The following is a 17,746-nucleotide window of genomic DNA, read 5'->3' on the forward strand; positions in this document are numbered from 1 at the left end:
AAAGTATGTTTTTACTAAGAGATTTAGTGATCCTGCTGACCTCTGGGCTCTAACTGAAGATGCTGTCACCTCTAGCTTTCAGTCAGGGTTTGGTAACCTCTGCCAGAGGATCTCAGGCTACGTACCAGCTCATATGTGACTAAGAATTCAGATATATAGCATGGAGATGGGCCATGAAGAGTATTCAAAGTCATCAGTGAGCTGAGTTCTCTACAATCTGTAGCCAACAAAGGTTGAGGGAAGTGATGAGGCTGTGGCAATAGTCGAGGCATGAGGAGATGAAGGCACGTAAAATGGTCTCTTTGTCTTTGAAAGATAAAACAGGTTGTATTTTGGAAATACTCCGAAGGTGGTTAACAGTTGTGTGCTGCTCAAAGATTAAATTGCCATCAAACCAAACATCAAGATTATTTGCAACAGGCGTGATGTGCTCCAACAGGGAACCAAATTGTCCAATCATCACTTTAAATAAAGAGAGAGACTGTTGCAGTTGTTGATAAAGCTCTGCAGCGTGAATCAATAAATGGTTTCTGGTCTGCTCTCAGCTACATGCTGGGCCTACAGTGGTCATTATCACAGATGCAGTGGGGGACCCAAACCCTGAGGCGAGCTCCGCAGCATGTACTCTGCCACACTGCCTCTACACTTCACTGATCCTCGGTGCGAGCTGCCTCCTTTGGAGCTGCAGCAGCAGGCAGCCGCAGCTTCTGGCAGGGTTGAACAAGTCATCCCTCAGTGGGGAGCCAGGTGTCATCTGATATCACTGAACAGCAGAGCAACACCAAGCCAACTGTGTGAAGCCTATCACTACAATTATACTGTTTGCCACAGCAAATAAAGGTAAGACAGCAAGCAGGTAAACACTGCTTATTAACTGGTCACCATGATTACAAGTCACCTTATTATCCCTGTAAAAGCAGGAAAAAATTACATCATCTCTGATGTATACCAATACAAATAGAATACTATAATGCACCTGTTTTCAGAATCAGACAAATACACAAATGACTCATTTTGGCAAAACCACAACACATTTCCAGGAATACTTTACTCAGTGCCAAGGATACATCTGAAAATAGCTGCATCATGACTGCAGCAGCTGAGTCATTATTTGTAGGCAGATCCTTAGGACAGTGTAATAAAAAAAATAAACCTCTCAGGAAGGACAATTCAGCTTCTAAAAACAACCTGCACTCCAGGCATAGTGAGGACTGCTGCTGTATGTGTGAAAAAAACAACAAGTTTCTGCTTGGTGTGTGTCTGTGTGTGTGTGTACATCTGTGCTAGCTGACAACACTGTCAATGTCAAAACTCCCAGAGGGAATGTCAAGATGTCGTGAGGTGCGGTGACTTACAGTTGGCAGTTCGGATTCTGGTTTACGATGAGCCAGCAGTTTGTACGTCCTCAGGTTGTTTTCAAAGCTCCTGCAGGAAAAAAGGACAAATGCAAAATTGTTTAAACAATAGCATGGTACGTCATGGGTGTCACATACATGAAAATGCACAATATAAGGTCAAAGTGCGCATGAGATTAGTTAGCCTTCAGGACTTTCTGGCAGAAAGGAAGTCAGTCCTTCCTATGGAAAACAGCCTCCATCTCCAGCAGTGAGAACCAGCGAAGTCAAGCTGTTTACTGAAGGTGATTATGTGACGTGACAGGGCTGCAGCTATCAATTCTTTTAGTAACCAAGTAATCTATCGATTATTCTGGCGACTAATCGAGTAATTGGATAGAAATATTGCAAGTTCTGCAATTTCTCTATTCAGGTACTTTAACCTTATTTAAGAGCAATAGTAATATACAAAAAGACAGGTCTCTTAAATGAACAACTAATTGTTTCCTTTTTTGAAAAACACTTTTATGTCTATTATTGTACATAAACAGTACTCTTGGTGGTACTTTTTCTTTACTTAATACAGACCTGAAAACTTGAAGTGAAAAAGTCTGGGGACATTCTCCTCCAGAGGAAAAATGCTGTGATTTTAACATGTAAACAAAATATTCTGGTGCACTCTGTTTTGGTTAAAAATGTTTTACCTTAGTACTTAGGTAAAAAGTACTAAGTAAGGTACTACAGTAAAAGTTAAGATATTTTACTTGAGTACTTTATGTAGGACCTGCACAATTTTTACATGTAATGAAGTATTTTTACATTGCACATATGAATGTTTTTTTTGTTATTAAATTTATTGTTGACTTAGACTTAGTTGACTCAAGACTGAGAGCTGCATTTTGAATTATCTGCATAGTTATTTCTGTACCCTGCGTATAAACAACAGGCTGACGGTGTTCTAAAATAGCACCACGATCCACCTTCCCTACAACACCTGACTTCATTAAGCAACAATGACCTGATACTCTTGATCTTGAGTGAAGCGTTGGCTTTGGTATACTGCATTGGTCCCAGAGGGTCATCAGTCTTACCTGCCCCGAAGCCTCACTGCCTCTTCAAACCGTTTCTCGTCCATGGCCTTCTGGACCTCTTGAGTCTGAGGAGGAATGGAGGAGAGTATTTTCACTGCTTGTATTATTTCACACACTGTACTTCCTGTTTGTGTTCAAAGCAGAGGCACTTTATTTGATTTATACCAGCTAAGATTAAATATCTGTAGGCATTCATGCTGTGATCTTTGAAGTGGCTATTATGAGCGGAACAATTGCTGCATGTACAAACGTAGAGTTTGCCACCTTTCTAGTGTAAAGAGAGAACAATGCAAGAGTAAACATATCGTCGTCTGTTAAAGCCAAAAAAATTGCTATTAGTAACCTCATTTTGACCTGTAACAAGAAAAATATAGTGTCTTTTTGTGTTTCTATGGAAATGGGCTGCTATTACATCACCATGCTGCAGGCAGTCATCACCAACCCTGCCAAATGCTTCAGATAATCATTAACCAGACACAACTGCCTCTCAAACAATACAGCTCTCATGTGAACATTAGTGCCACTCCAGGCCCAATGGGCTGTGCTGTTTGTCTTCATTACTTAGCTCCTCCAACCCGTCCCCGTTGACTCTGCCTCTCCGAGTCCACCAGAGTCATTTCCCAGTGTTTGTGTTTGTCTGTGCTTTGCAGTTCCCCTCTCTCGTCGGCTTCCGAGCATTTGTAAATGTGAGTGCCGCTGTGTACTGAATGTGTTGCAGTGCTGGCCTGTTTCCAGCCCAGTCCAGTGCCTACCATCTGTACACACTCCATCAGAGGCAGCCGCACCGATTGGTTGCCGCACAGAGAGACCACACAGGCTGGCGTGTTGGCTGTGGTCTCCAGAAGGGCGAGAACAGCCTCCACACCCATACGACTGGCCTGTGTGAGCAAAAACACACACAGTGATAAAATATCACATCTTCATCATCCTTACTATCAAAAGCTGGTTTGTTTATCCTGTACACCTGTAATGTTTTCTTTATCAACACATTCTTCCTCAAGAACAGTGATTTCTTTTTCATACTGGACAGAAACTGGAGTAAATTCTCCACATATTCTTGTCTGCTTCAGGTTTGTTTTTTACATTGTCTTGTCGTAAACATGAAGAGAACTGTCGCACACTGTCTGATGCAGTGCTACACACGCTGAGCCATAAATCTGTTAATGTGCTTAACCTAAAACCTGGAGCCATTTCTCCTCAGACACACCCTCAGGATTAATCAGGAACTGCTCTGGACACCCAGACCAGTCCTACAGAAATACATCAAATAGAGTACATAGCAAAAGCGCACACTTGGTTAAAATATGCTTTTATAGAGAGAATTATATATATAAGAATTTCTATTATAAATGTTACAACAAGTAAAAAGGTCAAGCATGCAAACTGTGCTCAAAGAAAGACTAATAAATTATATGTGACAGTGTTATAGTTCTAAAATTAGCAAATAATCAATTTTCTGTTGGTGCTGCAACTAATGATTTGTTTTCTCGATTCATCCAGTGTTCCAGCATCCCTGTTCCCTCCGACAGAAACAACTGTTTGGCTGGTTTTGATCTGTCATTGGGCTGATTTTGTCACACAGACCTGGCAACCATGGCACTCACTTCATTTCAGTTCAGTGTTTGAGTCTGCATTTTACACTATTTCTTTCTTCTTTTCAGTTTCATTGACAGCCACACACACACTGAGCGAAGTAGAGGAGAAACAAGCGAAGTGACGCTGCCAGTTACAAACAGGAATGGTAGTGAACAACATGCTAACGTGTCAGTTGATGGATTCTTTGGGTGTTTTTGCTGAGCTAAAACAGATCAGCAATGCACTTTTACCCTCATTGTTTTCCATGAAGTTTGCTGGATCTAAAGTAGCCAGGTGTGTTTTATGTGAAATGAGCACTGTGTCGGGATCTGTTTTGCTTGTCAGCAAATGGTCATATGGAAACTGAGGAGGCAATTTGGCCATGTGTGCTCTAATTAATGCAGATGGCACGCAGTTAATGCGCTATAATATAACAACACTGTCATAATTTTGTTTTAGTGAAAATTCAACTCCTGCATTTTCTCCTGATGTTCTTCTTTAAAAGCGACATTTTCTTTTAAAATAGGTGCTGTGTGGTGGATTTAATTTATTCCCATGTTAAGACTGGTTCATGTGGATTTTGTAAAGTAACTGATAAGTTGACTTTAACTTTGGCATGTACTGTAAACATTTTAGAAACATTACATTTGAGAATGGAGTCTGGTGTGGCCCCTATACGGCCCCTCTGCGCCCCCAAAGCAGTCAACCTAGAGGAAGCACTACCATCCCATTGCTTTTAAAATGTCAGAAAATAGTCAAAAATGCCCGTTAAAATTTCCCACAGCCCAAGGTGATCTATTCAGCATGTTTTATTAAACAAACAGCATAAAACAAAAAAGCAATTCAGTCTGCAACCATATATGACAAAGAAAGGCATCAAATTCTGATATTTGAGAAGCTGCAACCAGCAAATGTTTGGTATTTTGCTTGGAAAATGACTAATCGATTATCAAACAGGGGTGGACCTACCAGGATACGGTCAAAAGCAGAGGGGGTTCCTCCTCTTTGCACATGTCCGAGGATTGTCACTCGCGTGTCGAAACCCAAGCATTTGACAACAAGCTAGGAAGATAAAATGGACAAGTCTTAGCAAATATTGTTGCTGTTTTTTTACTTGTTTAATTGCAAACATTACTGTAAAATGGACTAATGGAACTTTAATGTGTATCATGCATGTTAGTAATAGAGCTAGATGTGAATTGTGTTTGCAAATCAACTGTACTGGGAAATTTATGTGCAGAGGTGCATACATACACGGACAGACACATAACACACTGAAACACAAACACAATAGAAAGGTGGAAGAGAAGGGGAAACAGCAAAGCACAAGCAAGCCATTCTAATTTTTCAGTCATGTTAGCGGCTCTCAGCTTGTACTGAACATCACAGAAGAGCCCAACCAAGCAGGAAATGATAAATTAAAAGGAGATACTTGGGTACTTTACAAGAAAACAAAATGCTTTGACATGTTTGCCTTCAAATGAGGATCAGTTAGTGCAGGGTCAAGGGATACAGTGACAAATTTACTGTGTGAAAGTGTCAAAACGTGTTCAATACAACTATGTGAGGTAGTTACAAATAAAGGACATTTGATTTAGCAAATGTCTGGGTGTGAGGTTTTGTGAGGGTCTCTGCTCAGAGGTTTACAGCAGGAGTAGAACACGGTGAAAGCCATCTTACCAAACTACAGAGTGTGTCTGACAGAGCACTCCAGAAACACAGCAACAGAGTCAAAGCCACACCAGGGCAGCAGTACAGTAGTAGAGGTCATACAGGAGGCAGTTGAAGCTGGAACTTTTTACACAGAGCTCTGTACTTACATTCTTGATATAGTCAGTGGTAATGGGTTTGTTGTTATGATCAATCGCCCCTTCGGCTACAATTATGATATTCAGCCTTTTCATCCCTGCTCGGTTCTACAAGGAGGGGGGTGGTGGAGAAACAACATGACAGAAAAACTGAGACTGTGGCTGTGACATGGTCTTTCAGAAGCACGGGGGCCAGATGATGTGAACAGCCGGCGAGCCAAGGACAGATTCTCTCATGATGAAAGATTGTGTTTGCAATTTGCAATCAGCAATATCCTGCTGACCTTAACGCTTGTCCTTGCTGCATTATCATGCACTTAGCATGCGATTTCATGATTACCTTATCAGGATTCAAATTAACATCTGTTAAAAGCCACATTTCCAATAAAGAGACATTCCCCAGGGACTAGGAACTGTTGGATGGGCGTGTTTACACCACAAAAAGTCTAAATTAAGTTCCAGGTTAATTGTTTTAACCCCAAAAAGTGCTTGCACAAGGTGTAGTACTTTCCAAAGGTCCAGGCACTCTGGGTGAGGGCTTGCAGTGCTGCACATTTTAGCAACCATATGTAAGTCTGCAGCCGCAACCTGACTGTTTTTTGTTCATTGTGTTTCAAGACATTATCATGTAGTTAGAAGAAAGCTTACAACAGACTTAAGATTCTTGCTGAAGTCGACACCTACCACGAATGGTGACAGCATCCCACAATAAGAAGGTGTACGCAAAAATATTAAGCAAGTTAAGTTAGATGAGCATTGTTCACACTGCAAAACGGGTCCAGGAGAAGCTAAAGAAACTAAAGCAAGACTAAGAGAAGATTAAAGACCGCAAAAACCAAAGGCTCCAACCAGCAAGTGGTTCGACAAGCAAGATGCATTGCTGGGTCACAGGCCGGCCTTCTCTAGTGTACTGGCACTACAAGGCAGTGACAACCACTAACTGATGCCATGCTGTTATTACTCTAGCCAAAAGCTAAGATTAGCTGTGTGCTAATGCTAAGCGCTAATGGTATCGAATCATGGCATTCATAAGGCTAAGGGTCAGCTAAATCAGGTCTTCAGAGCATGGTGGAAACGCACACAACAATGGGCCACAGGAACCTAGTTCCTTGAAAAGAAGTCTCTGGGACTAAACTTTGCAGGTACTTTGGATGGAAACATGGCTTATTTGACTCAGGCAGAACTTTCCAAAAGTACAGGCACTTTGGCTGTGGGGCTTGCAGCGCTTAATACTTATGATTGGTCAAGTACTTGCAGCATTTTATTTCAGCCACCAGTAAAAAAAAAATCTGCAGTTGCAAACCAGTTTGTTTTTCGTTCATTGTGCTTTGACACATTACAGAAGAAAGCATACAGCAGATGGACCGATGACAAAGACCAGGCCTTGTTTTTGCATAGTGGCATGCAAAAATGCCATGTTAAAACAGCTGTCACTTTTCTGTACATCAGCAGATTAGTTTGCCCAATTTTTGCAGGTCTTTAGAGCACAGTGGAAACACAGACAAGCACAGGCAACATTTGTTCCTTGAAAAGTATTTCCTTGGACTAAAGGTTCCATTTACTTTGGATGGAAACTTAAATAAATATTCTGATGCCAATAACCATTGCAGACAAACTGCAAGAAAACTGTCCCACAGAATGTTTCAGCTGTTTGTGGCTCAGCAGGCTGATTTCCATCAGTCAGGTCTCCATGCTTCTGGCTTCCCCTTTCTTCACATTCAGGTACTCACATCCTTGACAAAACTAGAGGTTATAGGCTTCCCATGCCTGTCAATGGCTCCCTCTGCTACTATGATTATGTTCAGCCTTGTGCCCCTGGAACGGGTCTGAATCATAGAACAATGGCATATTTCCAAAGCAGAAAAAAACACAGTAAGACAGCAGATGACGCAGACTAAACACATTCCTTCACATCAGTCTTCTCTGATAAACGTCAGGGCTCACTCCTTGTAGAAAAACTGAAAAGTTGTGCAGAATAATAACACTGTCAGCAAGGAAACATTATACAGCATCTAGATACCAGTTCAATATGGTTCATTGGGTTTACTGTAGGAAACAAATAAGATTGTGTTACCGCAGACAGTTTTTGACACATCTTATCCTCCCAGCCGTCCTCTGGGGGCATCTCAGGAATCAACACCCAGTCTGCTCCACAAGCCAGGGCGCTCACCAAGGCCAGGTAGCTGAGATAACACACACAGACACAAAAAGCTGTGTATATAAACAGAGGTGATAACAGTCCCTGTCTCTGCCTTAAGAATGATATTTTGGATCTTCAGTTAAGTTTATCGAATGCATTCTTACCCACAGTGTCTGCCCATGACCTCTAACACAAATGTTCTCTGGTGACTGAAAGATCAGAACAGAAAACATGACTTAGCAGTGCAATGGAGTAATACAGCACTAGATTTTGATATTCAAGAACAGACATTTGAAAGATGACACCGAATGGAGCTGAAATTAGCCTGAATGTGGCGATATCTTTTGTGTGCAGTTTGAACCTCATTTTGGACTTTTTCACATTTCTACAGTGTAGTTTTTCTATTCCTATACTTCGAAATGGCTGGTAGAAAATGTGACAATGCAACAATGGACCGTATATTTTATTTTAAGTTCTTTGTATTTCTCAAGATACATTTACATTCTAATTTCAGTGCTGCATCACCTTAAATTTGCAAAAAAATCTAGTGTGATAAAGACATAAACATACATTTTTAACAGATTTCAGACACTTTCCCATGTTTACACTGACATTTCCATGCTAGGTCAACAAGATTGATAGTAATTACAAAGTATATAATATATTTCAGACTTCAGGACCAGTTTAGGATGCACTTCTGCTCATAGCTTCACCAAATATAACAGATATAAATAAATAAACAAATACAGCTACTCTGTCTCCCCCTCACCTCTGTGCAGTTGTCATAATTGCGTCCACGACTTCGATGATTCTGTGCAGAGCGGAGTCGGTGCCGATTGTCATGTCAGTTCCACAGAAGTCATTGTCAATGGAGCCGACCATCCCCACAATGTGAAGGGCCGAATACTTCTGAATGGCATCAGCTTCGATCAAGCCTGAAACAATCACAAAGTCAGGGTTGAACCACTGCTGTGTTCTGTGTGTTTTTCAGTGGTTTTCTACAGTAATTCAAACAGGTTGCTCTCACAGATTGTTGTCAAAATATGACAGAATGAGCAGCAGTGGAAACTGCTGAGTTCAGGGAAAAACCTATGCAACATAAAAACCTCTTCAGTACTAGGACAATTTTACTGTCAAATTGATGACAAATCCATCCAAAGGCGTTAAAATCTTGTCTTACCTTTGGCCAAACTTTGTAAGCATTTAATCTGACTATATCAGATACATATCCACTAAGTTTACAAAAAGGTGCTTCACATCTGGGCAACCAACCCATCTGTACAGGCATCAGGGTTGGATATCATCTGGATTTTTACAATTCAGATTCCGATCCTGCTCATCGATTTTGGCTCTTAATGATTCTCAGTTCCAATTCTTTAATTGTACTCTTGCTTGGGACAAGACACACAATTTGTGTTATTCACTTACTAGTCAAGCACCTTAACAACAGCTGAGTATTTTAACTGAGAATATGCTAGTCATGATTTAGTAAGACAGTTGCATTGGGAGACAAGAAGACATGCATGCATTCAGCTTGTATGTCTATTCGCGCAGACAGATAGCCAGGCAGATATACGGTAGGTGTTAGCAGTGTTTATAGCAGTCTAATAGTCGACTTAACTGTTAGTCAATGCCAATACTTTTCGTTTATTCATTAGTTGCAGAAAACAGAGGCTTGTTGCAACACAGACCTTTTTCCCTTAGCAATCCACTGCTAACTGTAGCAAGTTAGCTCAGTTAGCAGTCCTATCAAAACCTTACTTGATTAAATGCATACGAGTATGTATAATAAAAGTCAAAAAGTTAAAGTACTTATTCTGCAGTATAGTGGTCCCTGATAATGTTTATGATGTTTCTAGATTAATATTACTGCTGTACTTATTTGCATGATGTATTTCATTGAAGACAGGGTACAAAATCAGCACAAGCCATCAGCTAAATGCTACTGAAGTATGCAAGTGACTGGTAGCTTGTGCAGCTTGTGGCTTCACACTAAACAATGGTACTGTATAATAATGGTAATGCTATTGAACATTCACTTGTCATTTGGCCGGTGGACAAAAAAGTTAATTATGCACCCTGGCTGTCCCAGTAATTCGTTGACCCACTTGCTCGACTGGGCCAGTGACACAAAACGTCATTGTTGGACTAACAGTCAAAGTTTTTAGAGGATGACATGACATGGACTATTGTTTGCAAATCAAACAAAATGAAGAGGCAGAGTTTCGTGTAAAATGACAGTTTAAGGCAACAGCCAGAGTGAGAATGGAAGACAAACAGTAGTTATAGAGAGCTAATAGATGGTGTTCTGAACAGACAAACAGAAATGTCTGCTAATACTGGCAGGTTCTGCAGTGAGTCAGTGTGGAAACAAAGTCTGTGTTGGTGGCCAGTGTGGTTTCTAACAACATACAATTACTGCAGGGTTGTCTGCAGAGTGAGCAGCACAGTCTAAATGAAGAAAATAGTATCAGGGTAAAGCAAAAATGAGGTCCACCTCCCCTCAGTACCTTGCTCCACCAGCTCCCCGAGCAGCCCACTCCATTCCTCCCTGAAGAGGTTGGCTCCAGTCAGACTGCCGTCTCCTCCGATCACGCACAGGTTGGTGATGCCGCGCTGCACCAGGTTGTGAGCTGCCTTCAGGCGTCCCTCATGGGAGCGAAACTCTTTGCAGCGGGCACTGCCGATAACAGTCCCACCCTGATGACGACAATTGTGTAAATGTCTTCAGCCTAATACGCTCTCTTTTTCCTGTGACTTTAAGTCGCTCAGCTTCCTTTTACAGCTCAGTTCTGTGTATTTTGTGTAGTATGGTGGTCAGTGTCTTGTTCAAGGACACTTTAACAAAGTAAACACTGCTGATGAACACACACGCTGGCCGCTGAGATGATATCTCTAAGCACAAAACAGCTTTATCTTTGAGCTACATGGCTTTCCTGTTCCTCTTTGACACCCTGTTCTGTTTTTCATTTAAAGTACTCTAACATGAAAAGTTTTAGAACTGTAAAGGTAATTGTATTTTTATTTTATGTTTGAACAGAACATTAGATATGTGTAATGCTCCCCATGACAATAACTCACCACTTGTAGCATACTGGAGACACTTTCCCATGATGCTTCTTTTATGTTGTCTCCACCGTCCACCATACCCTGATACCCCTGATAAAAAAAAGATGAAACTTCTTAGTAAATAAATTCAAGACAGTCCCGAACAGATACTTCAAACAGGATTATGTTAACAGCTGGTATGATATGGAAACTGCATCATTAGGTTGTCACCACTTAATATTTCATCCTGCTAACAGGCAAACAGAACAGAACAGTACACATATATAATTGTGAAACTCGAGAATTTAACATGGATGGATTAAAGCTGTTCCTGCAGAAGCGTGCCGGAGAACATGCAGAGTACTGCAGTACCTGAGTGGGAGGGGTGTTTCACACAAAGCATCTGCTAAAGCCTCAAGTCAGTTATGTAACAGCACACTGAGTAAGGAGGTCCATGACATGCACAGATGTGCAGGGATCAGAGGACGAATATGCAGAGCACGTCTCTCTCCAATGCTACTCTAACATCTGCTATGTGAGAATAAACATCCCTGTGTTCAGAGATGTGCTGTTGTATGTGGTACCAGAGCAGCCGCCCCTTCATCAAATGATCATGACTAAAAACACAAGTCACTGTTTCTGATATCTAAGTTGTTAAAAAAGTTTTAAAAAGTATGCATTGTACCTGATAAAATAAGCTAAAATGTCTGTTAATGTTCAAGCATAAGGGCGTGGGTGGTATAAATGTATTACCAGGGTATTCAGAAATCCTGACAGTATGATTTTCAAACAGTACAAATATTCCTCTTTTTATTGACCTGATACACAGTTGCTGTATTGAGGCTAAGTATTGTAGTGTGCAGCACATGCCACTAGATGTCAGTCTCTCTACTGTTGGACAAAGCAGCATGGCTGAGCCGTGCAACATGGTGTCTGGGGGATAAAGTTACAAGACTAATAAGTAAAAAAGAAAAAATGCTTCTGCCACTGTTTGGGGATATTTTGGGTTTAGTCCTGGTGATAAAAGTCAGCCAGTAAACACTGCAGACGAGTGATGATCAGAGGAGTATAGTAGTGTGTGTGTGTAACTTAAGGTGAGCAAGCCTGAAAAAGTCGCAGAATGTGGCAGTCAATGAGCGCTAAACAGAGGAAAAGGTGAGCAGTGAAGTCAGTCTGGCAGTAAAGGTACAGTGTATTTTCAAATGTGTCAGTGAATAAACTAACAATTATTTTCACAGTTGATTAATATGCCAAATATTTTCTCAATTTATTGATTGATAGTTTGTTTTAAAATGTCAGAAAATGGTGAAAAATTATGATTATTGTTTCTCAAAGATGACGTCCTATAATGTCTTGTTTTACTCACAACCCAAAGACATTCAGTTTATTGTCATAGATGTGTAAAGAAACAAAACAATTCACATTTATGCAGCTGAAATTATAGAAATTTGACTTATTTCTTTAAAAAATTATCAAACCGATTAACTGATTACCAAAAAAGTTGGCATTTAATTTAATAATCAATGAATAATTATCGATTAATAATTGCAGCGCTAGAATAAAGGGTGCAGCTTCACAAGACTAAAGTAAAACTCCTGAGTGTGTGTGTGTTTCCAAAGTGAGGGAAAAGCAGTGCTGTGATGATCAACTCTGCCAATGTTGAGGGTGTGCTATTTGCAGTGGAGGAGAGTCGAGTTGACATTTTACACAAATACCTTCATAATACAGTAGGGGTGCAACGGATCAAAAGACTCACGGTTCGGATCATATCACGGTTTTGAGTCACGGATCGGATTATTTTTCAGATCAGCAAAAAAGAAAAAAGTGGTGGGATCAGGGTTAAATTATTTTAAAAATGCACTTGTCTTTGATCTTTGACTGTCTGTAATTATCACCATAGGTATGTAATGTTATAATAATGACAATAGTAATGATAATGTAATAATATTAAAAACTTATACAGTGCTGTACTATGTATATACTATACATATATTAGATCATTATACACTGTACAGTATAATACACAACTATGCTCTGTAGTCTGCCTCAATGTCCCGCCTACAGCACAGCACATCTGATTGGTTAGAAGTCATGATCAATCAGCTGACACACTGTGTCACAGACGGGGTGAGACAGACCTGCACCGGTGAGCAGAGAGGAGCTGTGTAGAAGTTAAGACAGCTGATATCACCAAAGTTTCAATGAACATCACAGTTTTACGATCTGTTTCTTTGGTGATAGCATAGTTACATCAGTGAAAAAAGTTACAGTCTGATGTGACGGCTTTTAAATCAGAGATGCGCTGCACACAGCAGCATCTGTCCTCTTTTCACTGCAACTCTGCATTGAGATTTCAGGTATTATAACTTATACAAAAGTAACAGTGACAGTAAACTATGATGCTCACATGTGGTCCGCGGCTCACATGCGTGCCGAACTGTAGAGGGCGATCTGTACGGGACACGGGTCAACAGCGATCCGTTGCACCCCTATAATACAGTATACACCGGTAAAATGTCAGAAAGATATGAAGGTATTAAAAAAAAGTCCATAGCCATGGTACGGCTGCAAATCATATTTTTGTACTTTTGGCTACTTATTCTACTTTTTTTGTTTGTATGTTTATTTTATTTTTATTATAGAAGGCATACACAAAGAACAGAGACATAAAGTGAGAAAATATGAAAAGGAGCATTCGCAACAAAACCCCAAAATTAAAGCAAACAAAAAAACAAACAGATCATAATAATAGCACAAAAAGGACTAGATTAATAACAAAAAATACTGTAGTAACACCATGCAGTTACCACTTCTGGGGTTGGTTGTTTGGGATTCAGGCCATTTATGTGCAATAAAATAAACTATGAACAGTGGCAAAGAGGCCTTGATAATGTTCATCACAAAGTATGGGCTCACCTCATGAATGAAATAAACTTTTGCTCCCACATATAATCCCATTCGAACAACGGCACGTACAGCAGCATTCATTCCTGGGGACAAAATAGAACACAGAAAAGTAATCTTAACAATAAAACAAACTTTGTGCAACACTGCAATGATGAGCAGAGTATAGTTAAGCCCTAACATGGTTAATACAAGTGTTTCAACTGCAGCAAATTATTGTAAAATACAAATGTCTGTCTGCCACAATTGCTGCATGGATATTTATTTAATCTCTATCAAAAACAACTGCAGCAATAAAAATCTAATTTCCCCATCTAATTATTCATGTGTCTTGAATGTGACAATGTGTTAGTGTGTGTAATTGCAAGCCTCAGTCTTTATACTGTCTATCTGTTGCTTGGGCCAAAATCTTTTCTCGCTACAGCTCACTGCCATTTTTGGTCAGAAGGTTTACCAGCTCCTCCCTCAGCCTCCCAGTGACTTTGTGGTTAGCCAAAGTGAACTCAGTCACCAATAAACACAGCTCTGTGACTTGAATGTCGATGGAAGGTTAGCTAAAACACACTGGCAGTGCGAATAATGGAGAATGCTTTCGCCGCAGGAGGCTGACAGAAACTTGGCTGACTGGAGGAGATATAAACAGAAGAAAGGACTGGGTTTCCTTTTCTCTGCACAAACTGCTGAACACTACAGGTCTAATGGCAGCCAAGCAGTGCTGTTACTAAGCAACACAAAGGTTCAGGCCACTGGGGCAGTGGAGAAGACAGCAATGAAAGTGAAAATACAATAAAACTAGTAAGGTAAACTATACTGGGAAGTAAAAAAAAAAAACTTAAACTGTTTTTTTCTACATGGAATGTCACAGAATCAACAAAGCAGCCATAACTGAAACTGACAAACCAGTCACCATGCTGTCCAGTGAAACAGCCTATGACCTATAGTCTTGTTACTTGTTACATAACTGTTCAAATGAACAACCTGGTTTAATGACAGTCAGAAGACAGAAGAGGTGTAAAGACTGAGAAACAGAGAGAATGAGTGCGAAAGACAGAGTCCAAATTTAAACACATCCAAGACATTTATCTTTCGTGTTTCTTGTCGAGCTTAGATGGCCATCTCTTTCTGCGGGACTGACACTTTCTCATGCAGAGTGAGTGAAAAGACTAAGCCAAGGCTACACAATGCCCCCTGACACTGACATTCAGCTCCTTTCATGCGATGCTGCATGCCTCAGCCTCATTGGTTTGCTCTGGGGCCAATTCCATGCATTTCTTTCACTGAGTGTACGTATTCATGTGTGTGCCAACAGGGAACTCTAATTCTAAATTCACCCACCACAGATCAATCCATACAGAGCTTGGCAGTTAATCAACATTACAGAGAAATGCAGTCCTGCTGGGAGGTGCAGAATGCAAGCTAAAAGAGCTTGCATTCCTACAGGTCTTCTTTACAGTAGTAAAATTGCAATATGACCATTGTGCAATTATTTGTTAAAGAAAAAATGTGTGGGGAAAAAACATTTTAATGAAGTATTGTAGTGCTGCAGAGTTGCCCTCATCTGCAAACAGTTGTTTGTTGTTTTTGTTAAAATATGAAAAATCATGAATCATATTGCATTTGCAGTATATGTCAAAATAATCACCATATGATTCTATTTTTTTTATCGTATCATGCAGCCATAAATGGGACCTTAATTAGTATCATTAATAACACCAGTGTGTTTGCCCTACTGTTACATATCAATATGGCTGCCATGAAAAAGGTCTATTACATCAACTATACAACAAAATATGTTGTTTATTTGTATTTTTTTTCCAAAGTAATTAATTAAATTGTTTACATTTAGCTGCATTTTCATTAAGTTTAGTAAAATAAGCCCACAATTCTGAACATTTCACCCTCTCAGTTGTCTGTGTAACCGATAGTAGTTTGTCCAGGAGCTTATTGATATTTCAGTGATGACTCGTCAGGAAGCAGTACCAGTGTAGTACTGGTTCTCAATATTTGTACTATGTGTACTACTTTTTTCCTCTAAAATATCACATGACTGGAAACTACTAATAGTTGCTTCCTAATAATCAGGGGTTTAAGTAACTAAGTACAAATACTCAAATTACTGTAATTAAGTAGTTTTTGGGGTACATGTACTTTTTATTATTTTTTTGTTAAATAAGAAAACTTTAAAATGGGGAAAAAAATTGAAAATCAAGAAATAAGCATGTGTTTGGTATCTTGTAAATTATTATTGATTAATCGATTATTAACCTTTTCAACTATCAGTTCAGGAAAACACAAGATTTGCAGCCCTAATTTGGAGGGCTACTGACTGACATCAGTGGTTAAAACTAACAAATACTCTGAGTAGTTTTTGAGTTGAATACTTTTACTTTTACTTAAATACATTTCTAACAGCAGTACTTTCACTTGTAATTGAGTAATATTTTAGCAACGTAACAGCAGTTGTACTTGAGTGCAGATTTTGAGTACTCTTTTAGTTTCTTCTGTGTTTTACATGTGTGTTTTACATTCTGTGTTTTACATTGCAGTATCTGGCGTGTATAACTAGTGTTTCATTCAAACTATATGGAGGAGCCGGTTAGCACGTGACTAGGATTTCCTCTATGACGCAAGCTCGGGAGAGACGTAGCAGCAGGGATGTATGCAGCTCATCACGTACACAGGATACAGGCATCCCACCACTGGCCCACTGTGACTGCTGCTAACCACAGCCTCAGCTCTCAGCTCACTAAAAATGAACATATTAAGTAACCTCGATCCTCCTCGTCACTTTGTGCTTGTCAGCACTCTGGACGTCCGTCAGTACAACCCGCAATGCAGTGACCGCCGCTACGTTTATGGCTGTCACTGTTTCATCCAAGTTTAATAGCCTCTGAGTTAATTAAATGCCAACATGAAGTCGCCAGTTGTGATGCAGCAATAAATTCTGAAGAAAAGAAGTCACAGCTCGACCTTGACAGCTCTCTGAACCGCTATAATGATGCGAGGCGATAGACATGCCACCAAATCAATGACAATGGATGATGCTGTTAGCGAATTAGCAGGATGTGTCAGGTTAGCATGCTAACTGGCGGGCTTCCTCAATGAACGCTCGTCACCTTAGGCTCACTATACTGGTCACCATTTAACTGCTGCGCAGTGCTTTGAGTGCTGTAAAAACATAAGCTTCTCCGCTGCACTAACAGTGAAGCATCACACCAGTGAAGACGTGTATTTTCGCCCTCTACGGGCCTGTTCACACCGATACAATGATAAGTATCTGCCAAAGTGTCAGTTTACCTTGAGCATCCCCTCCGCTCGTCAGCACTGCAATAGCTTTTCCTGCTCCCGACAGGTTCTCAAAGAAGATTTTCTTGCTGTCAGGCTGCGCCATGTTCACAGCGGTTCAGTGCTGCCAGTCCAATTCGATGAAATGATACAACCGGCCGGTAACGATTTAAAATTGTGCTAAAATGATGAAGGGCAACAGTCGTCCGCCCCCTCTATCCGAGATGTGCCCGCTGTGTTCTCCTCTCGCTCCCCCTGTTCCGCATCTATTCGTCGATTAGCATAAAGTGACTGTGAGGAGGAGGATTGACACTCCCATGAGCCAACCAGATCTCGGTTCAAGTAGTTCATCTGATTTGAAACCAATGGGAAGAAACGCGGATGATATGTAGGCGGGGCAGGCGGTTGGAGGATGCCGGTGTGGATAGAGGTTCTCAGGTGTTGTTGAGGGATAAACAGATCTAAAGTTTATTTCACTAAACACCTTTTAAATACTCCAAAACATGTATAGTGGAAGCAGGTCACAGCACACTGCAGCGACTTAAATGGTGCAGTTCCACA

At 40.4% G+C, this 17,746-nt stretch overlaps 1 protein-coding gene across 6 annotated transcripts in view; it reads right to left on the minus strand.

Annotated features, from left to right (window-relative positions):
• The window catches only part of pfkpa (phosphofructokinase, platelet a), a 32,436-nt gene extending 14,982 nt beyond the window's left edge, over positions 1-17,454 (minus strand). For 2 of the 6 annotated variants that reach the window (XM_084747701.1, XM_084747702.1), the window contains exons 1-13: positions 17,198-17,454; positions 13,913-13,986; positions 11,030-11,107; positions 10,459-10,648; positions 8,718-8,883; positions 8,113-8,157; positions 7,883-7,991; positions 7,539-7,634; positions 5,821-5,916; positions 4,970-5,062; positions 3,178-3,303; positions 2,426-2,490; positions 1,356-1,425 (exon numbers count right to left, since the gene is read on the minus strand). In XM_084747701.1, the coding sequence (XP_084603827.1) occupies positions 1,356-1,425; positions 2,426-2,490; positions 3,178-3,303; positions 4,970-5,062; positions 5,821-5,916; positions 7,539-7,634; positions 7,883-7,991; positions 8,113-8,157; positions 8,718-8,883; positions 10,459-10,648; positions 11,030-11,107; positions 13,913-13,986; positions 17,198-17,291 (1,302 nt within the window). In that variant the 5' untranslated portion in view covers positions 17,292-17,454. The remainder of the gene's footprint in view (positions 1-1,355; positions 1,426-2,425; positions 2,491-3,177; positions 3,304-4,969; positions 5,063-5,820; positions 5,917-7,538; positions 7,635-7,882; positions 7,992-8,112; positions 8,158-8,717; positions 8,884-10,458; positions 10,649-11,029; positions 11,108-13,912; positions 13,987-17,197) is intronic. The other 4 variants (XM_084747704.1, XM_084747706.1, XM_084747705.1 and 1 more) reach the window with 3 other exon arrangements.
• Between the last annotated feature and the right edge of the window lie 292 nt (positions 17,455-17,746).

This window comes from Lutjanus erythropterus, chromosome 21 (assembly GCF_056507025.1).
Source record: "Lutjanus erythropterus isolate fLutEry1 chromosome 21, fLutEry1.hap2, whole genome shotgun sequence".
Taxonomy (NCBI): Eukaryota; Metazoa; Chordata; class Actinopteri; order Lutjaniformes; family Lutjanidae; genus Lutjanus; species Lutjanus erythropterus.